At 39.1% G+C, this 23243-nt stretch overlaps 1 protein-coding gene across 3 annotated transcripts in view; it reads left to right on the top strand.

Moving 5' to 3' along the window:
• The window catches only part of LOC129713831 (RNA binding protein fox-1 homolog 2-like), a 193854-nt gene that overhangs the window by 144876 nt on the left and 25735 nt on the right, over positions 1-23243 (top strand). For all 3 annotated transcript variants that reach the window (XM_055663159.1, XM_055663158.1, XM_055663157.1), the window contains exons 6-7: positions 10376-10468; positions 16997-17057. In XM_055663159.1, the coding sequence (XP_055519134.1) occupies positions 10376-10468; positions 16997-17057 (154 nt within the window). The remainder of the gene's footprint in view (positions 1-10375; positions 10469-16996; positions 17058-23243) is intronic.

Here is a 23243-nt window from a genome sequence, read left to right as displayed (position 1 = left end):
CCTTGAACATTGCAGCAACACTGGAAATGAGGGTCACTGAGGTGGGCTGCCATTCAGTAAACAACGTGGAAGCTTCATCTAGTTCTCTATCCCTTGCCATAATTGAACTGACTAGAAAAGGAAAGGTATTAACCTCCAACCTAATAAATGGCTTTGTGAAGACTGCAACTACTGCAGTTTTCTCACATTTACTTTATGAGCAGAGTGAGAGCGGTGGCAGCAACCCTGCAACAACTGCAGATGCAGCAAATCATATGTCACCTTGTTAACCTTGTGTTTCTATTCATGGACCTTCAGTAGTGTTGAGGGAAATACCATATCAATAAGCAACGTGATAACTAGCTCAGCATCAAATTCCAAACTTGCCTTTGGTGCTCACAGCCCACTGAATGTAATATTAAATGGATCTCTAAAGATGTAAGCTGTATTTTTTAATTGGTAAAAGCTTAAAAGCAAAACAATGGTGGTCTTCTGAGCTAGCCATTAGTAGGAAAAGAGTCACGGTGGTATGCCACTAGTTAACAATAGTGTCATTTTTGAGGTGATGGGCTTATGGTGTGACAATCCTGGGATACATCTGAAAGTATGCATGCCCACTGGGAGAACTAGGAATGCTGTTGATTGTCATGAGCCATCAGTCTGCTTGTATTTGTAAACCAGGCTTAAATTTAAATAATTGTTGTAGGAAGGAACTGCAGATGCTGGTTTAAACTGAAGATGGACTCAAAATGCCGGAGTAACTCTAGCAGGACAGGCAGCATCTATGGAGAGAAAGAATAATGTGCTGTTAAATAACTAGTGCAGATAAAACAGTATACTAGAAAAGGGAGCAATTTCACTTGGAATAAGGACTGAGTATTAAGTGTATTTAATATATTTGTAATGCTGGAAAATCAGCTTAATGTTTCTTAATGATCTATCACAATTACCATTGCAGTCAAACAAAGGTTTGGGATGGAGAGAGATGACCATATGTGATATCACTTATGATAATCTGATTTATTATTTATGAAAATGTTATGATTGCAGCATTTCATGGAATGTTTTTAAAGAGAGAATCTTCCATTTCATTGTCCTTTGCAAGAAGTTTAAAAACAAAATGTAAATACAAATTCACTCCAAAAAAAAAGCTGCAGATGCTGACAAAAGAACAAAATGCTGAAACTACTCAACAGGTCACGCAGCATCGTGGATTTTTTTTTTTTTTAAATCAACATTTCTGGTTGATGGCTTTTCATCAGTACAACCTTCTCTCCCCACACATGCTGCTGACCTGCTGTAGAGTTGTTACCGTTTTTAATTTCTTCTTGCTTGGTTGTTTATTTCAATTCAAATCAATTCAATGATTTCTGGAGTCCACTGCTGAATTCCCGATCTGCCTTTTCCCATCAATCCTACTAGACTGTGCTTGTGAACTATCTCGTAATAGTCAAAAGCTGAAGCAAATAGATTCATTTTTCTAACAGTAGATGCCCATTTTTTGGAGGGGGGAAGGGGGAGATCTTGCCGTTTTCTTCTGTGACGTGTTTAGGCTCAGTCTCAGTAGAGCTGTTACAATCATTGCAGACATTCTGTTGTTCTACCCAGCCTGAGCCACAACCCTCTGAGCTGTCACAGCTTTAAGTGGAATAGCATGGTTTTGAATGTATAAAATTACTTGTGAATTATTCTCTCTCCCAACATTCATTTTCCATTCTGATCTCATACTAAATTTAATAATCACCTTTGCATTTACCAATGATTTCAAGTGACTGTACAGGCCATAAAAATGGGATATTGCCTTTTTTTAAATGACATCGCATTGAAATATATTTTGATGTTTATTTTCAGTATGTTTAGGAAGGAACTGCAGACACAAAAAGCTGGAGTAACTCAGCGGGTCAGGCAGCATCTCTGGAGAGAAGGAATTGGTGACGTTTTAGGTCGAGGCCCTTCTTCAGACGAGTTAGGGAAAAAGTGAACAAGAGATATAGACAATGATGTAGAGAGATAAGAACAATGAATGAAAGATATGCAAATAAGTAACGATGATAAAGGAAACTGGTCATTGTTAGCTGTGAAAATGAGAATCTGGTGCAATTTGGGTGGGGGGGATAGATAGAGAGAGAGAGAGGGGGGGGGGGGGAATGCCGGGGTTACTTGAAGTTCGAGAAATCAATATTCATGCCTAAACCTCCTCCCTCGACTGTCCATGGACCCCAACATATTATTCAGGTTAGCCAGAGGTTCCCATGCACCTTCTCCAACCTCATCTATTGTATCCATTGTTCAACATGTGGACCATCGGAGAGACCAAACGTAGACTGGGCGATTGTTCCGTTGAACACTATTGCTCAGTCTGCCTGAACCAACCTGATCTCCCGGTTGCTAAACACTTTAATTCTCCTTCCCATCCCCACGCTGATCTTCCTGTCATAGGTGCCCTCCATTGTCAGAATTAGGCTAAACACAAATTGGGGGAGCAGCATCTCATATTTCGCTTGGGCAGCTTACAGCCCAGCCCAATGGTATGAATGTTGATTTCTCTAACTTCAAGTAACCCCGGCATTCCCTCTATCCATCCCCATCCAAGTCGCACCAGCTTCTCATTTTCACCCAACAAACAGCTAACAATGGCCTATTTCCTTTATCATCGGTACTTTTTTGCATATCTTTTATTCATGGTTCTTATCTCTCTACATCATTGTCTATATCTCTCCTTCCCCTTTTCCCTAACCAGTCTGAAGAAGGGTCTCGACTCGAAACGTTGCCCATTCCTTCTCTCCAGAGATGCTGCCTGTCCCGCTGAGTTACGCCAGCTTTGTGTGTCTAATATCTTGAAGTTTAATTTCTTTCTGTTTCTGACATTATAGTGGGTGGGAGCTATATTTAGCAGCGAAGGAGTTAAATTGTGATTTGATTGGTTATGTTTGTGTTTTTCCAGAAATACAGGGGACCAATTCGCCACACAGTATTCTGATGTTTTATATGATTAACTGTCTCACTAAAACCACTTCATGCTTAAAAAGGGTTAGGAAAAACAAGTTTTCTTTCATATTCCTTTGATTTCATGACTAATGAAGCAACATTTTTAATACCGAGATAATATTTCTGGTGAAGGACTTGGCCAGAATCCTTTCGACCTCACACCTTTTGCTTATATTCGTCAATTTCACAGCTGTCTTTGCCTAGTTGCTATCCTTTACAGTGGGTCCTCAGAGTCGGCCACAGGTATCCAGCTTATGGAGCCTCACCATGCATTGGTGTGCTTGCTGTGTACGGTATCTGGGAGACCACTGCTAACCATGCCCAAACTGCCCGAATTGGGAGAAATCAAACTGAACTGATGATGAGGAGTGGCTTGCAAGAATGTCCAGGGATCTTTAGTCAGGGCATAATAATTGATGGAATGGGCACCACGATAACACTTAAGTTGTTATCACTCCATTATTTAAAAAGTTAGAGATCTGTAATTTTATTAGCTGGAAATTAATATTCAGTGTGCTGCTGAATGTATATTTATTAGGCAACATATTTTACCCCATGAAGCTGTTGATGAATTGTTCCATGCAACTTCTAAAGTATTTTTAATTCCTGTTTGAGCATAGAAAAAGAGTATGAGCAAGCTATTCAATCAACATAGATGTTCAAAACATCATTGGCATTGATTTTTTTTAAACAGTTTGCAAGTGTTTGTGGCATTCATTCATGAAAACTCAAATCACTATTTCCTGATGATTTCTTTGCCTTAAAGTCTAAAAGATCTCATGTTGATGCTCGAACAGTGCCATGTGAGTTAATTTCAATCGGAGCAGCTGTAAGGGCATAAATATCAGCAGTACTACCCCATTGATAACGGAGTAGAACAATTGCTGCCCAAAGATCATTGTACAGACATTTGATGACAATAGGATCGGACTTGCCTATAATGTTTATCGTCACGCGACCAACTCATTGCCAGGGCCTATGCACAAAGATATGTCACTTTGCCATGTATTAGAGGGCAGCCAGCAGCCAGAAGCATTTTATGTAGAAAATTTAGATCATGGAAGAAAATTTAAATAAATTGGAAAATAGTAAGATGCATCACAATGCTGGTGTCTTCCCATGCTCATATATTGAGGAAAATTTTTAAGTTGCCAAGAGGTCAAATGATTTCAGCAGATAGCACAATGTTTATAGTGTGAACAGAGACCTTTGATTAACAGCTCCATTAATTACAAACAAATACTTTTCTCACACTAGGTTATTTTTTAATATGCTCGTCAGAAAATCACGTGATTTTGAGTTAACGTTTTTTTAAATGGAAGCAATATGAATGTCAAATGCTGAACTTAACATTTTTTTTTCCATCCAGTTAATCAGGCTTAGAATATGAGCAAGAATGTGAGTTATATTATATAATACATAAACCTACAGTTAACCAGGATCAGACCAGCCTGTTTTTTGTTCTTCACTGAAGGGATGTGTCCCAGTGAGGATGACACGGGGCAGCTTAATTCTGATTTTCATTGCTCCTGATAGTGGTGGTTGGCAGTGTCACCTGTGGGCTCGAACTGGGGAACTGATTCTTGCAAAAAGCTTCACGTCATTCTTAGTTGATGAATAAGGTTTTAGATAAAACTCCTCTAACGCAGCATGAAAACAACTACCCTCGACCAATCACTTCAAGCATGATTGTTTTTGCTGCTGAAACTGTGTTATTATGTGCACTGTGGTATATTGGGGATATGGTGCATGTATTCTTATGGGTTAAATTGTGTTTTCTGTCTATGAACACACATAGGAGTATTGCCTTTTTTATTTCTCGTTTTTATATTTGTATCTAGTAACATTTATTTATCATTCTTCTGCAGGGGTTGTTGATCTACTTTTTTGACACTGCTCATCTGTTGCTTGTATTTATTGCAGTTCTGAGGCCAGGTTAAAACGACGAGTTACTTGGGCTATCTCCATCACACTTCCTTTCTATAATTATTTACCATTAATTTCTTTAAGCTTTGATAAAACCCTGTATATGGTCCATAACTTTAAATGCAGACCTACCTACATTGAGTTACTATTTTATTTTCAAGTGCCCTAGACTTCCATACCCACATGTCCAAATTTGGCTGTGAAACTGTGTGTGTGTGTGTGCGCTCCCTGCCAAATTGAGGACAGATGACTTTAGGAATAGCTAGAGCAGAATAAGATTGAATTTCTGCCCTCTACACTAAATATGGATTTGTAAGGGCTGACACAGCATTAAGTAAGAGTGTTGATTTTTATGGTTGTAGAGAGGAAATTTTATTGAGTTGACCTTTCATCGTTATGGAACATTATAAGCTACCGTACAAGAAATTTTGGAACTTGAGAACTTTTGCATTGTTCCTTTGTCTCTGTTCATCCTCTAATTCTGTAGTTGTCAAATCTTGATAACTGGTTATTCAATGTTACACAAAAATTGGGAAGTTAGATTCGTTCAACCACGAGGCCTCACCGTGATTCATGGCCAATGAACTATTTTGGAGTATATTCACTACTGTATGGGACAAACTATGATGATTTTGTGCTCAGCATAGCCCCATCAACAGCAAAAACGTCCGTTAATTCCTGTGGCATTGTTGTTTGAGGAATGTGTGTGGACAGGAACATCAGACGAACACTCATATTCTTCAGATCATACCATAAGGAAGAAAAGAGATCTGTTTAATGTCTCCTTTGAAAACTGAGCATGCACAACTGCATTGAAATTGCTCAAATTACATGACCAGGTCTAGGAATAGATTTGGATTTTCAGACCTTCTGACTCGGGCAATGATCCAATTGTTGAGGCAATCTCAGGTTTAATACAAAATACATGTTGCAACTCTATCATCACAATATTTTCCAAAATATTTGTCCGTTGTTGATCGCACTTTAGGATGAAGCTGGCATCACCATTGCAAAAGATTTAAAGTGTTTTTTTTGTGAAGAAACTTGGCCAGCTAGAGCAATTTATGGAAGGAAAAATAAAATGGAAAAATCAATCATTTGATGAGAATTGTAAGATCAGTGCATTTGTTCAGGATTGGGGTAGAATGAAATTGCAGAGGACAGAAAGAATTTTAAGGAATGGATGATGGTTTTGATTGATGGGGAGTCAATAAAGACAAAAATGGTAAAAGTAATTTGTGATAATGTTAGAAATCTTTAATTAAAATTTAAATGATTAATATGTACCCATTTGCCATTAATTTCAGATATTGCCAAATCTTGACCTGTTTTCCTCCGATCATTCCCACCTTTTTTTGTTGAAACGTTTATCACAATTCTAATATTATAGTGTCTGCACTTAACAGGGAATAATTTTCTAAATTGCTGAAATTTAATGTAATATAAAAAATACTGCAGGAAGAAGGTGGTTTAACAAAGTATTCACATATACTTCACAGTTGGAGTTTTGTTTATTGCAGCAGTTTCCTTACTCCACAGCCAATATAAAATGAAATGAGACTAATTAGGCCATGGTAACAGTAAGATAAAAATAGATTTAGTAATGCATAATGCTTAGGAATGGTCATATCCGATATACAAATAACTATTTACCAAACACTTTGAGAATTGAGCATCATATTTAAATTGGCTTTAAAATTTTAAGTACTCCATGAAGACTGCTGAATGATAGCACATCACTATTGATCTAGAAATAAAACCCAAGATCTTCATTAAAACAATATCAAATATACAAGAAGGAGATGGTGTTGGGGCACTTGAAGAGCATTAAGGTAGCTAAATCCCCAGGACGTAATGAGATTTAGCTCAGATTATTAAGGCGAGACAGGAGATTGTGGGATCCTCAATAAAGACCGTTGCAACTTCTCAAGCCATGGGCGAGTTCCCGGAGAACAGCTAATGTCCCTTTATTTAAGAAGGGGTGTAAAGAGAATCCAAGGAATTATAGGTTGTTGAACCCCACGTCAGGATTCTTTGGGATATGATTTACTCATATTTGGAGATGGGTTAATTCGAGGCTGTCAGCATGGCTTTGAACATAGCAGGGCATGACTTACTAACTTGATCGAGTTTTTTTGAAGAAGTGACAAGGGTGATCGATGATGTTAGGGCAGTGGATGTTGTCTACAGATTTTAGTCAGGCAGTTGATAAAATCCCCCTTGGCAGGCTGATCCAGAAGATTAAGATGCATACTATTAACATTGACTTGATCATATGGATTCAGAACTGGCTTACTGGTAGAAGAGAGAGTTGTGGTGGAAAGATAATACTCACGCTGGAGGTCTGTGACCAGTGGAATTCCTTGGAGATATGTTCTGGGACTTCTGCCGTTTGTGATGATGTATAAAATGACTTGAACGTAAACATGGACGGATTAGTTTGTAAGTTTACGGATGACACCAAGATTGCTGGAGCCACAGTCTGCGAGGAAGGCTGTCAAGGTATACAGTAGAATATAGACCAGCTACAGAAAAGGACAGATAAATGGCAGACGGAGTTTAATCTGAGCAAATGTGAGGTGTTGCACTTTGGGAGGTCAAAGGTAAGGGGGAAATATATAATTAATGACATTACTCTTAACAGCATTAATGCACAGAAGGATCTTGGTACCCAAGTCTATAACCCCCTGAAAGTGGCAATGCAAGTAGATAGAGTGGTGAAGAAGGCATATGCCATGCTGGCTTTCTTTCATAGGTCGGGGGATTGGATATAAGAGTCAGGATACAGGTTTATAGGTCATTAGTTAGGCTGCATTTGGAGAAGTGCATGCAGTTCTGGTCACCCCATTAATGGAAGGATGTTGAGGCTTTGGGAAGTGTTTACCAGAATGATGCCTGGATAAGAGGTATTGACTAGAGGTTGGACAGACTTAGATTGTTTTCACTGGGATGCTAGAGTTTGCAACAAGACCTGATAAAAGTATATAAAATTATAACAGGCATATGACTGCCAGAACCCTTTTCCAAGGATGGAAAAATCAAATACTGGAAGGCATAACTTTAAGGTAAGAGGGGCAAAGTTTAAAAGAGATGGGGCAACTTTATTTATACACAGGATGGTGAGTGCCTGGAACGTACTGCTGGGGTTGGTGGTGGAGGCAGATATGATAGTGAGAGTTAGGAGACTTTTAGACAGGCACATGGATATGCAGTTAATGGAGGGATATGGATTATGTGCAGGTAGATAAGAGATGGTCTTGACATCATGTTCAGCACAAACATTGCGGGCCGAAGGGCCTGTTCCTATGCTTTACTGTTCTATCTTATATAACCCCCTGCAGAATAGAAATGTTTAAATATAGCCGCATGGTTGCCTTTAATTATTGTATTATATCTTAACCAGGTCTCTCTGTTGGTTAAAAGAACAAGATGATTATTTAATCATCTTGGTGAAGAGTCCAAGTTTGAATTGGAACATTTTCAATTTTGGTTTGAGTTGAGGTTTGTTTCATTGGACATTCAGTGTTAGAGAGATGCTGAGTCGGGTTACTTATTGGAAAATGCTCCTCTGTTACAGCACAGCGTCATAGTACCCATTGAGCTTCAACATTCAGCATGAGCAGAATAGCCAGTATTGCTTCATTTTAACTTCTCATTTCCTCTAATCAGCATCCTTATGACCTCTGAGTACGATTGCTATTTAGTGCTGAATTACACTTCATTTACATTGTAGACTTCTGCTATTAGAAACTGCCAAAATTAATTTCTCTTGGGACTATTATGACTGTGAGTGGAGACTTTCCTGCCATCTGTCTCTGCTGGCTTGAACCCAGATTTCGGAGTTGAAAAGGACAGTGTTCTGACTGTGCCACCCATTCCCCCAAAAAACGACTTCTTACAATGCAATCCTACAAAACATTGAAATGCATTCCCTGTTTAAAATATGTTATGGTTTGGAAAACTCAGGAATTGATTGGTATCAAAAGTTGATTGTGTTAATTAGGATTAGTTTGGATTCTATGTGTCCATGGGTTTATACTAAAGCGTTAAAGCCCAAATAATTCATGGGTTGGCTGGCAAACACACAAAAGCATTTATCCACTGACTGACTACATAATTTATCTCTATGACCAACTCCTTTCACATGACCAAAAATTGCATTCTGCAAAGCAAATTGTCTCAAACTATCTCACACTTGATCCATATGCTTCAAATGTGCAGCCGGAGATTTGCGTTTCTGAAGGCTTTCGTAGTTGGATCATTTTCTTCGTCCATTTGGCTCACAGAATTCTAGCTTTGATGTGGTCAGTTGTTTTTCCATTGGCTCCTTTCACAGTCTAATAAGTGGCAGCTGAAAGTCATCTCTCACGAACACACAATTAAATTTAATTAATAGCAGTATTCCAGGAATCAACTGACATGAAGTTAGGAAAAGGCAAGAAGCAGAAAGGCAGGGAAGTAGCATTTTGGCAACCTGCGTGTCAAAACCAGAGAGAGACTATTAACTCAATTTGATTTATTTCATTACGAGAATTATATTTTCAGCAAAAAGATAGGTGCGTTTGCTGTACAGAACTTACAAAAATGTACCCGTCAATTCATCTCATGTGTTCCCTACAGGCCAGACTCTTGCTCATATGTGGTTCCACAGTTTCTGGCAGCTCTGGAATTTTTCCAAGGGATGCAGACACTCACTGCTGCAGCTGTGGTTGAAGCTGTCCTCAGTAATTGGAGTTTTCAGCAGAGGTCACTGGAGAATTATAAACAGCAGGACACTGACTGATTTTCCAGACCCCTCCCCATCTATTGACACCACCAATCCTTCAAAGGTTTGAAATAAGGAAGTTACCCACCAATACCTCAACATGATAATGGGTTAGACACACAGTGCCATGGTTGCACTGTTTGCATGTAAAAAAATATAGCATGAAACTGACAGTAACAGCCAAATAAATGTGTTATATTCTGGGTGACTGTAGCTCATAAGATTTGACTGTTATAAAGTTATAAAACTCTATACATTTACTTTCCTTAGGGACCTGGACAAATAGCATTTAGAATTTTCATTAGCTAAGCAAAGTATATGCTTTAGAAGCCAGCTGCAAGAACAACCCTGAAATTGTTGATCAGCATAAATACTAATTATAGATAACGCATAGGAACACCTAAAAACATGAATTTGAAATTGCAATGTTCCTTCCGACCTCTGCTCACTAAAATTCTATATCCTGCTCTTTGCTGCTTTCATCCATCACTTTCCTTTACCCACAAAATGCTGCCCCAAACTCCCGATTACTAATGATCAGCCCAAGTAACGAGTACAGTTTTGTTTGGCCTCGCCGCTTACCTTTTTATTTATTTTTAATTTTCCAAGAAACATGCATGAGGATGAGAGAGAAGAGTATTGCTGATTGTGGTCATGTACTTGTTCTATTTATAATGATGTGCATGTTGTTCTCCCCCCTTCTCCCGCCGCATGCAGGGATTCGGGTTCGTAACTTTCGAATCTAGTGCTGATGCCGACAGGGCGAGGGAGAAATTACACGGCACGGTGGTTGAGGGCCGTAAAATAGAGGTGCATGTCTTAAAAAAAATTGTTTCCTTCTATACATTTAATTTAAATGTCTTGCCTCACTTTTTATTTTATACACTGGTTGTTCGATGGTCATCTTTTGTGCGTCATTGTTCTAACTCCTCCTTTACCCTCCAATCTCTTTTTTGCACTCATTAATTTACACAGTAATTCCTCCTGCCTTGCTGACCAGAATTATGTTTGTTTTTTTTTTTAATTTGGCCTCTGTTGTGCAAGGCTCTCTTCTGTTTTGTTTTTGCAATGAGAATGTCCAGTTTTACCTCCGTGTCTTTCAAAGCAGGGTGCAAATAGGTTCCCCTTGGTTTTATGAGGTAAAACTACCGAAACACAAAATGAAATGAGTCAGTTTTCTCCAATGCAGTGCTGAGGGGTGAATCCATCAGTGGAGGTGGCCTCTCCTTTTGTAAACAAGAGGTTGACTCGAGCTTCTTTGGACTGCCTTTCCAAGCAGCTGCAGATGGCCTTAGATCAATGCTCTGAACTACTTGGAATGTGCATAACAAAATTATGTTTATCACATATTATTAAAAGATAATCAGTTAAAACATAATACGTTATTCATTTACTCTTATTTTTTGTTAAAAACCTTCTATAAATCCAATTGTTTCCTTGCCTTTGGCCTATTACGAGCCAGCCAAATCTGCAGACGGCTTAGAGTGCCTTTGTCCAAAGAGGATCCGAAGCCTGATTAATGTTTCATAATTTTGGTTGGAATTTTCTCAATTCCCAAGGAACTTTAGGTCTTAGATTTCCTCCTCAGCTCTGCCTTGTATGCAGACTGGTCTTTATGAATCATTTAAAGCCTTTTGAGTAAGATGTTTGCATATTTTGCTTTTTTTTTATATTTCCCTCCTCGATGATGTAGCGTTTAGGGCCCTTCACTTGAGTCACAGTAACCATGGTAACTATACATGCTGGCGATGGTACGCAAGGGGGTAAGTGAACCAAAAAAGGAAAACAAAACAAACGAACACAAACAAAAAGGAAACCCATCTGCCATTTCACGTTTAACGCTACGAATGTGACTTGACTTGTCGTTTTCCCCTTTTCCAATGCTGTTTTTTGGTGCTGCCTGTACTGGAATGTACATTTTTTTTTTTTTTTAAGCAGCCTGAGCTATATTTAGTGGTTGATTGATGGTGACTCCTCCACATCTTACTCAGAGTTTTAACTACAGTTTTGCTGATTAATGCACCCTTTCTTTGTGTTTGTTTGTCCTTGTTCCCCCTCTCTCCCCCTTTCCTTGTATGTCACGCCTGTGAATGGTTACTCTGTTTCTCTGGGATTGTGCCTCTATCTCTATTGGCTCAATGTGTGGCTTCTCCAATGGTTCTTGGCCCTTCTTGGTGCTCATGTTGCACACTGCTGGAAAACTGACTTTTGCCCTCACTTAATGTTTAAACCCCTTCACTACTATCCTTTTAATTTTTAAGATTTCTTTTGGCATGTTCCTTGTTTCATTGTTTTGTCCCATGGTTTTTAGATCTGTTTGAGTGTGGCCAAACAAAGGTAAACCTAGTACTTCTCAGGCTAAAAACTGTGTAGACCTTCAATGGGTGAGAGTGTATTTTGCGAAGTGTTCTGATCAAATCTATTGATTCTAATAGAGTCCCTGATCAAATATCACCTACTAATAATGAGTTTTAATTAAATATTAAACTGCTTTTTATCTTGACTTTTATATTCCAACATAAAACAGAGTGGGATTTTTTTGAAAAACACTAGTTCTCCTTTTTGTTGAAAGCATCCTTTAAGTGAGTTTCCATTGTCTCAATTTAAAAAAAAAAATCTTCTGGAGGTGCTGATTCATGCTAGCTTACGATTCCATTGCCACCTCCTGCATCCTGGTATTCCCACCAAAATGCCACTTATTCATTTGTGGGACTAGCAAGTGAGTGTCATCAGGCTGTTCAATCTTGAAGGGACATCACAGTTCAGGTTGAACTTCTTGTCACCTAACATGCTAATGCCACTGGAAGTGAAGTCAATGGAGCTTTTGTTCATTTGCCCTAATATGTGGCCCACTGACAGATTTTGCTTGCCACTGCTCTGAAGTGCCTTTGAATGTTTTGTCATGTTAAAGGTGCTATATAAATACAACAGTTGTTGTTCAGGTTAGCATATTAAAGAAATATTGGTTTTCTTTCAATGCCTCCCCTTTTAACCTCTATGACATGATTTACTAAAGCACTGTTGCTGTCAGCCTGGCTTAGATTGGCACTCCTTGACCCTGGAATTGAGCATGTTCCCTCCCTGCTCTGTAGGGCTGCTTTCTGTTTACCCATTAAACCAATTGGTATGCCTCTTATTCATTCTAAAATCATTAGCAGTAACCACACTAGGTAAGTCTTCCTGACACTGAGGGGCAAGTGTGAGTCTTAACTCCAACGGGAAAGGATAAAATCTGCCGATGAATATTCAGCTGGACAGTCAACTTCTGTGAATTGAAGGACAAGTGTTAATATGTCATGTTGATAATCTTTTATCAGAAACTGGCCGAAATAGGGCAAAGATAACATGGGAGTTAAGGTGATAAATTAGGGTAGAAATAAATTCTAGTCGATTTAAGAAATAATTTAACAAAGATGGACTCTAAACAGCTACTTGAAGCTAACCAATCAATCTGAGTACTGACATGCATTTAGGAAGGCGATTCAAGCACTCCAGGGTCCACATGTTTTCACAAAAGTAAAGGATGGGACTGCTGAAATGTAAAACTACCGAGATGACATGGGGCATAAATGAAAAAGTGAGACTGATAAAGAGAACTTTAATCACAAAGTTTAAGACTGACTAAAAGCTGAGAAAAATATAGAAAATGTGAGGGTGAAATTAATAGAGATGTTGGGAAAGCCAAGATAGGGTATGAAAAAATAACGGAAAATAAAACCAAAGAAACCCCAAGATATTTTATAAATGTATAGAGTTAGAACATAATTAAGGAAAGAGTAGGGTCACTTAAAGATTAAGTTATGTACGGTAGAAATTAATGTGAGTCAAAGATTGTCCTTTGGAGCTATCTTCATAAAAAAGGGAGATGATGCCAATGTGGTGGATCAGGAAGAGAGTTATGCAAAATTACATATAAAGCTGCTAGGACAGGAAGTGAGGGGATATATCACCAGACCCAGATGAAATTTATCCTAAGCGTTTTTTTTTTAAATATGGAGGAAAATGTAACGGTTCTGAACATCATATTCCAATCCTCTCTAGCTGCCAGTGTGATGCCAAAGGATTGGATCGTTGCTAAAATTATACTATTGTTTTAAAAGTAGGAGGAAAAAAAACAGAATAATTAATACAATAAATTCTGAGCAAGAAAATGAAACTTCAATTTGAAAGATGTAAATTAAGCAAGCAAATAATACATGCATTTGTTAATGTTGACTAACAATTAGGTCAAATGAGAGTAATTTATTTTATATAGTCCATCTTGTTTTTTTTAAGCGTCTTTTTGAAAAGCTCCCGCATTATAGGCAGGTTAAAAAGGTAAAAGCCTGTGGGTTGCCAGAGGGAGTAGCAAAGTTGATCCATAGACCCACCCAGTGGCAAGAAGCAAAGGAGTATTGTCTTTGGGATAGGACAAACTGTTTCTACTGGTGTTGTATATGGCTCAGTAGACAATCTCTTACTTTTTGGAGTTAGACATAATTGTAGGGCGCATGACAAAAGTCTGCAGATGTTCCAAAACTTGCCCATTTGGATAGATGAAAAATTAAACTCCTAGAAGTTACAGATGGCCAGGTTGGTCAGGAAAGTTGCAAACCGAATTTTACACAGTGAGGTGCAGAAGATGCACCAAGGCGAGGCGGTGAAGAAAGACTGAGAAGTGTGAAAGAACAGGGGAATCTTGGGACGTATGTACACCGATCCTTAAAGATAGCTGTACAGATTGATGTGGTATAAAATGCATGGAGGATGATTTGTTTTATTAATCCAGACAGACTAAAAGTAGCTATATATTGACTGCTGGAATCCTATTCAATGTTAAATTAAAGAGAAAAAGTTTGGGCTGACATTTCAAGTTAAACTATAATACATGAGTTAGCCCACAGCTTGTGTACTGTAAGCAAAAACGATGTAGTTGCAATGTGGAGAGTACTGGGAAGATTTCTAAGGATGTTGCCAGGACTGGAAAATATTAGTTATATAGACTAGATATTTGTCTTTGAGTGGAGACTTGACTTGAGGTGTATAACATTGAGGAGCCCGTGTAAGAGGGACATTTTCCCTTAGTAGAAAAGTTATAAACTGGTACAAGAATTTACACTGGTTGGTTGATCTGAAAATAGCATCTAGTCTATACGTAGTCTATAAGGGAGAAACAGGGTGACAGATCTGGGTGATAAGGGTGACAGACTTTCAGCACCGTTTAAAAGTATTTGGATATGTTCTTCTAGCACTTGGCTGCAGATCAATTGTGGCAAGGGTACTCCTTTTCAGCTTGCATGGACACAGAGGGCTAAATAGATTCCTGTTCTATCATGCAGTTTTGTATGACCTCCATATAACTGGACCTAGGAAATTTGAAACATTTTTACATTGATAAATGTTAGTTTCCCACTTTCTTGCTTGCTAGTTTATTGAAAGACAGACTTTTAAAATGTTTTTTTGGTCTAATTTCATAGCTAAACAGAACACTTGTAATGTTCCGGAGACTCATTTGCAATCAATAAATATTCAGTTCCTTTGCATAAATGAAAATGATCAAATACAGATAGAGTCAGGTTAGCTACAGATCTGGAACCCACCAGAATAAATTCACCTTACAATGAATACCTTGTTTAACTTGTTACTCTTTCATGGAGGTACTGGTAGCTAATGCATTGAACTCATCAGTGAGAATCAAAAGATCATCAGCAATGAAGGATTTTATGTGGTCTGATTGCTGTCTTTGTGTCACTTTGAAGGCATTGTACACATGTGTTGCAAGAAGGCTTGAAGGAATCAGCACCTGTACTGTAGTGAATATTGAGAGGTAAATTTCTTGGGGCTTAAATAAAATGAGTTCCTCAGAGGCTCGTCAAAAATACACGCAAATCCCTTTTGGTTAAACTGAAGCTTGGAGAAGTGGACCTCATTGAACCTTACAGGAGTGGGTCCATTTGGTCTATCGCACTTGCCTAGCACTGTGATAAACATCTAATAGTTCAACCCTGTTAGGTCTCTTCAAGTTTTTTTCCTTTCCAAATATACATTGAAATCCATTTTAAAAGTTACTAAACCCATGCACCCTATTATGCATTGCATCCCAGGTCACAACATATGTCAAAACAAAAATTCCCATCTCTTTTTTCAAAAAAATATTTCAAAATGCATCCTGTGCTTCCTGCTAGACTTTTTTCCAACATTTTCATCATTTCAACACCACTATTAACTCTCCTCTATTCATATCCTTTGTGAGTTTTGTCTCAACTTCTGCATTCTTCATGTGCTTTAGGTGCCTCATCTCATTCCCCAACCCAGTACTGTTCTCGTCAATCTCCTCTGTCCTTTCTACAAGGGACGTCTGGGCATCCAGTTTAAAATATGGTGGCCCAGACTTGAACACAATTCTCCCCTTGAGCTCCAACCAATGATTTACAAAAACTGATTTAGAAGAACTTTTTTTTGTCCTCAGTTTCCTCTTTAATATCTGCCAGTCAAGTTTTGCAAAGGCTATTTTTAATTCTTAACTTTTCCTGTCATCTTGAAAGATGTACATCCTGAAGGTCACAAGGTCCAATACACCACCCCTCCCCGTCGCAAACACACTGCTTTTGAATTATATTAAAGATAGTATATTGTCTCCCTTATGCTAAAAAAAAATCAATTGCTGTACATTTGTTACTTTCTCCGAAATGTCTATATTTTCCTGATATTTCATTATCCTCAATGTTTTATAACATTTTCAAACATTATTGTTTTGTGTCCACCCTTTCTATTGAGCAGTTGAAATGACTTGCAATAATTTCTGTCCAGCCTTGTACTCATCTCCTGAAAAGAGCATACCCTCCTTGATGGTCATCTGAACTGAAGCCAAGAGAATACGTTTTTACAAATCTAACAGAATAAATGACCTCTTATTTACAACCATTTATTTGGCCTCATAAATGCATCACAAGCAAGCAAATCCATATATTGCAGTTAATATGTCCTCTTCCCCAAAGAAACTCCAAGCAAACAAATTGTTCAGGGTTTGATTTGTTATTTCGGTGTAAGCTCATGTCATTTCGGTTTTCAATGTGGACAAAATATGAAAAGAGCTTGCCTGAGAAATAATGGTTTACATTTGAGTGTCCTTGTTGAAAATATTTAAAAACATTTTGAATTTTATTAATAAATGCTAATATGTATATTGAGTTAAAAAGTAAATTGTAAATTTTATTTCTAATTCAGATAATGCTATGACCATAATAATTAAGAGTAAATCGTTCTTGATTGTGCTAGTCTTTGCATGTTCTGTATTTTAAACTCAATTACCTTTTCCTTGTTTAACGTGCTGGTTCTGTGTCGATCTGTGAACCTCAGGTAAACAATGCCACAGCTCGTGTGATGACTAATAAGAAGATGGTGAGCCCTTATGCAAATGGTAGGTATTTCAAGGATTAAGCGTATACAAATTTAGCAACATTTTTTGTACATGTTGTGACATATTGTTTCAAACTTTAGTGGAAGCAAACCAGTTCTGCATAAATGCTATCATTTTTCAAACGCAATTTTTTTTATAGGTGCTTGAACAATTAAGCTTGATTGAGAAACTCCTTGAAGTTTGACCTTAATGCTTGTATTGCCTCTTTTGTATATACAGCATCCCACAGATTAGGCCAACCCGCATTAACGAGTAAATACAGTTATTTGTCGAAAAGTGATGAACCAATGGAAATATATAGCCCCTGGAACTGTAGCCTAGGAATTAGAAAATTGGTGAAGGGCCCTGTTCATAATCTCTCCCAGTGGTGCTTGCGCATATCTGTGAATTAACTAGGGTGGATATTTAGAATTGACTGCCAGGAGGCTCTCACCTCCCCACCATCGAAGGGATCTATCGCAGTTGCTGCCTCAAAAAGGCTGCCAACATCATCAGGAACCCACACCATCCTGGCCACACACTCATCTCTCTGCTGCCATCAGGTAGAAGGTACAGGAGCCTGAAATCTGGTACATCCAGGTTCAGGAACAGCTTCTTCCCCACAGCCATCAGGCTATTAAACTCGCCATCAAACAAACTCTGAACTATAACAGCCTTTGCACTTTATCTGTTTATTTTTATATATATATATATCTATGCTATATAGTCTATGCTATATAGACGCACTGAACTGTTCTATATTTATGCTTATAATATTCTGTTGTGCTGCAGCAAGCAAGTATTTCATTGTCCTATCTGGGACACATGACAGTAAACTCTCTTCTTGACTTGACCAAAATATTAAAGCGAGTTGGGTACTGAACGGAGAGATTTCCAGTACAAAAAGTACAGGCATTGATTGATTGACCTTTTCTCATGGACTGTTATGGTCTGATGGAGGCTGCAGCTTCCAAGATTGGGTCTGTTTGTAATAAGCCTACAGTGAAATTAATGTTATTTCATTTGAAGGTCAACTGTGAAGAAATGCCATTTAGGCAAAGTGTTGAGAAGCTGCTACATCTCCGAGAACCTTTTCTCTATAATCATGTTTGCCTTCTGGCCAAATGTTTCTGAAACTGTGCTACAAAAGCTTAGTTTTGTTACTGAATTATTGAATGCAGTGTTTTTAGCGAGGAAAAAATATATTGCACTTTTAAGTAGCAGAATACCTGAAGGCACATAACGGGAACATTATCAGGTAAAGATGACGCTGAGTCACATTGCAGATGTTAGGGGAGATGACCGAAAGTGCGGTCCAAGAGGTTTTTAAAGGAAGAAAAAAAGATGAAAGGGTTTATGGAGGAATTCCAGAAGTTGCATGAATGCCAAAAATGAACCTGCATGAATGCCAAAAATGAAGCAACTTTTGAAAGAGTGAAAGTATCTTGGAAGGTGTTTTAGATGGATGAAGATTTGAGATTTGGAGGAATTAGAAACGTTGTGAATTTTAAAATCAAGTCTTTGCTTAATTGGGAGCCTGTATAAATCAATAGAAGGCAGGGTTGATCAGGAAGGTAGCAAAGAGATGAATGAGGTTTTCAGTGGCAAATAAGCTAAAGGACAGCTAGAACCGTGCAGTATTTCAAGCTGCCCAAACTATCTATTTGATGGCACTGATTTATAGTTATCTCATATCATATTTGAGATCAAAATGGAAGCAAAAATGTTGTTTAGTTCCAGATATATGCAGGAGAGAAGTGGAGTTGTTGGCTGGGAGTTTGCAGAGAGATCTGAAAATGATTCTCAATGCTTCATCCATTTCTGTTCATCCATTTCAAGACATTTAACAAGTAATGTGACAGTGAAGAAATAATTTTCTAATTTTGTATAACCCACTCCCACCATTACATTCAGGGTCTCTTTCATCTTATTCTTTACCCCCTACCCCAACCATTAGCTTGGCATCACCCTCCAACACCCGGTTCCATGAATCAATCACTGGCATATCTGTTTATTTGTTTTTCTTCTCCCTTGGTTCACCTTTCTTTTCCCTCCAGTGCCTGCTTCCATCTGCTCAACATTACTCCCGTATCTGCTTCCACCTGTCACCTACCATCATCTTTCTCAGTTTAGACAGTGTTGCAGGTTGGCTGTAATACATTCAGGTATTTTGGATAGCGAAGTGAGATTGGAGTAGGAGTTTGCAAAGACCAAGGAATCAATGGGTGTTTTGATAGACGGGTGAAATAGATGAAAGACACAAAATGCTGGAGTGAATCAGATGCTTGTCCAGGGATGCTGGACAGCATCCCTGGACAACATGGTTGGGTGCAGTTTTGGGTCAGGATCCTTCTTTAGACTGATCGCAGGGGGAAGGGATGGCAAGTCATAGGAAATGGGGAGGTGCTGGACAAAGCATGGTAGGTCATAGGTGAATACAGGCATTGGGGGGGGGGGGGGGGGGGGGGTTGTTTGATGGTTGGACAAGTACTAGAGATGAACACGCACCAGGTTGTGAATTGTCTAGGAATGTTGGTGGGGAGGGGAGAGATAGGTGCAAGGTCAGCCAGAGCTCAGGAGAGGGGGGAGGCAAAAGAAAGAGGGGGTTATAGGGGAGAAAGAGGATGGGGTTGTTTTATAGACGGTACCCAAAATTGGAGAATTTGTTGTTCGTACCGATGGGTTGTAAGCTACCCAACTGGAATATGAAGTGCTGTTCCTCCAGTTTGCATGTGGCCTCATTCTGGCAATGGAGGAGACCAAGGTCGGTATGGGAAGGGAGTTATAATGGGTAGCAATCGGTAGTTCCTGCCAGCCTTGGCAGACCAAGCGTAAGGTGTTCGGCGAAATGGTTGCCAAGTCTACGCTTGGTCTCGCTGATGTACAGGGGGCCTTATCGTGAGCATAAGATGCAGTAGATGAGGTTGGAGGAGGTACACGTGAACCACTGTCACTGGAAGGGCTGTCAGAGTCCCTGAATGGATGCAAAGGAGGAGGTATAGGGACAGGTGTTGTATCTCCTGCGGTTGTAGGGGAAATTACTCAGAGTGGGGGTGGTTTGGATGGGAAGGATGAATGAACCAAGGAGTTCGGGAGAGAGCAGCCTCTGCAGAAGGCAGAAAGGGTGGAGATGGGAAGATCTGATGGGTGGTGGGATCACATTGGACGTGCTGGAAATGTCGGTGGATGATGTGTTGGATGCGGAGGCTGGTGGGGTGAAAGATAAGGACCAGGTAACAGTATTTTTGTTGCTTCTGAGGGGAGGGGGAGCGAGAGCAGAGCTACGGAACACAGAGGAGACATGAGTGAGGGATCCATCCATGACAGAAGGGGGGAAATCCTGTTTTCCATAGAAAGAGGACATCGGAGATGATGCATTTTGAATTGAAAACCTCATCTTGGGTGCAGACATGTCGGAGACAAAAAAAACCCAATGAACACGGGAACTTGAAAGGAATACTGAATGATCAGCGGGTTAATAGAAGGGAGCAGAAGGTAAGGAGGTTAGAGGGAAACTAAAGAAAAATATAAATTCTAAGCCTGGGCTAGGGAAGGAACATTCTTTCATCCAGCAGGTTAGGAGAAAAGAGGGAAGCCATAGAGACAGTGGACAGTGTAAAAATAAAACTCATGACGATTAGACATCTGAATGTTCGCCTTGAATGTAAATTATTCTGAGCATAGCTTCCGATTGTCATTTGAGATGCAGCAATTTAACACATCAATATTTGGAAAACCAAAGCTACATGACGGTTTTGCTGTGTTGTGGTGATACCCTGGTTTGACACCTAGCTGAATTCTAGTTACTATGTTAAAAAAGCAGTTGCATGTGACAGAGTGCAAAGATGATCCCACGGGTGAAGGGAACTGAGGAAAAATAAGAATAGCTTGAATTGAAAAAAGGGGTTGTTAAATTTTATCTTATCATGGCATTGATTATACTAGTACATTTTCAGGTTAGACCAGAAATATTCAAATAACCAAGTTGTATAGAACCGGTGGACCTTGCTTTACATTGGGGAAAATACCAAAAAGGGTTATGTTACTGTTTGAGCAACAACCTGGCAATTGAGACTTGTGGATGCAGAGCATTAGGCACCGTGCATGTGGATCTTCTACTGCAGTAGATATCGGACATCATCCTGTAGTTAATTTTAATATAAGAGTTGAATCGGGGGCAGACATATAGAAATCTAAGTACACTCTTGTGGGGGTGGGGGGGGGGGGGGGAGGCGACCTTTTCCTCGTCTTCCTTTTAGTACTTTTTTAAAGGAACTCTATGCCTCTGATATTTGACCCCTTGCTTAGGGAAGAGGCCTCATTTATTTCCCCTCTTTTTTTAATAAACCTCAATTCCCTCAGCTTCCAAGAGAACAACCGCAGCTCATCCAACCTTTCTTCTCGGCTGAGTTATTCCAATCCCGGCCACATCCTTGTAAATCCCCGCACCCCCTCCATTGCAATCACATCTATTCTGCAATATGATGACCAGAAGTGAGCCATCATGAAATCTGTGCTCTTTTTATTTTGTGTTTGGCTAATGAAGGAAAGTATCAAAATGCCTTTTCAATCGTCCTATTGATTGGTTTTGCTTATTATAAGGATCTATATACTCTATGGTTGCTCTGTTCTTTCACGCCACCACTCTGTGCCCTCGTATATTGTGCATTCTCTTGCTTTCTTGTCCCCAACACATTACCTCACACTTTTTTGAAATTAACTTTGCACTTTTTCTGCCCAGCTAGCCAAACTATCAACATATTCAAGCTTTCCTCGTTCAACCATGCAATTAATTTGATTATCATCCTCAAACTATTAATCGTGCTCCTATAATTACGTCTAAATCATATGTATTACACAATTCAAGATTTGAGTACTAAACCCTGTGGAAGCCACTGGATTTGCTTCCAGAAACAAAACCACCCATCAAGCATACTCTGACATGCCAATGAGCCAATTTAGAATCCAAATTTCCATCTTCTCTTCAATCCCCCAGATTCTTAGTATTCTCACCTGCCTGTAATGTAGGACTTGCTCAAATCCATATGGACCACATCAAACCTTCATCAACCCTTTTGTTATGACAAAAAAATCCAATTGTTCCTCAAACATTGAGTATGAATTTATTAATAATTTGTTAACATCCATTATTAATGTACGCCTGTCCAAGTGAAGCTTTATATTATCCTTTAGAATAGATTCTAGTTATCTGCCACAACCAAAGTTAACTGTCTACCTCCAGAGTGAAATAGAGAGCATGCGATAGAAGCTAGTATTAACACAAACAAAAACTAGTCTGATTATAGGAAGTTCGAGAAAATGAACTTGATCATGACAAAGCATCAGAAGAGACTGGCAGCAAACAAAAGGTGGAATCGATGGGGGAATATTAGATAGTATTAGACAAAAGGCATCAACATTTCCTCCGTAATAAATATCAGCAGAGGGGCACCTCAAGGCTATTTGCTTAGTCCCCTATAGTTGTAACTCTATCGTTAAATTCGCCAATGACACCCGCCATTGTTGGATGAATTACGGGTAATGATGAGTCAGTTGAGGAGGAAAATCGGTTGTCTGATCTCAATGTCATTCAGACCGAGGAACTGATTGTTGAGTTTAGAAACGGAAGTCCAAGGATCCACAAACCTTTTTTCATCGACAGGCAGGTGGTAGAGAGAGTCAACAACTACAAGTTTACTTTAATATATGTTAGAGATACAGCGCAGAAACGGGCCCTTCGGCCCACAGAGTAACACTATCCTGCACACTATTTTACAATTTTATCAAAGCCAATTAACTGACTGACAAACCTTCGCGTCTTTGGAGTGCGAGAGGAAACCGGAGCACCTTGAGAGCACCTGCCTTCATGAAAGTTATAGAACACCCCCCCCCCCCCCCACAGACCACACACAAATTGTGATGACCTAGCAGTATGGTGTTAATGAAGAACTCAAATTAGCTCAGTAAAAATAATTAGCATAAGAGAAATTAATGGGATGGAGAGGTGATAAATCTCCATTATGAGGTGATTTGCATTCTTGAAGTGGCTATGGAGATAATGAATTAATTTAACCAAGATAACCAAAATCATCTTCCAAAATTCCAGATGTTTCAAAATGGTTTCCATGGTTTGGAAGTTGCAAATGTAATCAAGCTCCTTCAGAAAGAAAGAAGAATAAAAAGAGGACCATAGAACAAGTTAGCTGA

Source organism: Leucoraja erinacea, chromosome 37 (genome assembly GCF_028641065.1).
Source record: "Leucoraja erinacea ecotype New England chromosome 37, Leri_hhj_1, whole genome shotgun sequence".
Lineage (NCBI taxonomy): Eukaryota > Metazoa > Chordata > Chondrichthyes > Rajiformes > Rajidae > Leucoraja > Leucoraja erinaceus.
The sequence above is the reverse complement of the archived record's forward strand: the minus strand, read 5'-3'. Positions and strand labels throughout refer to the sequence as shown.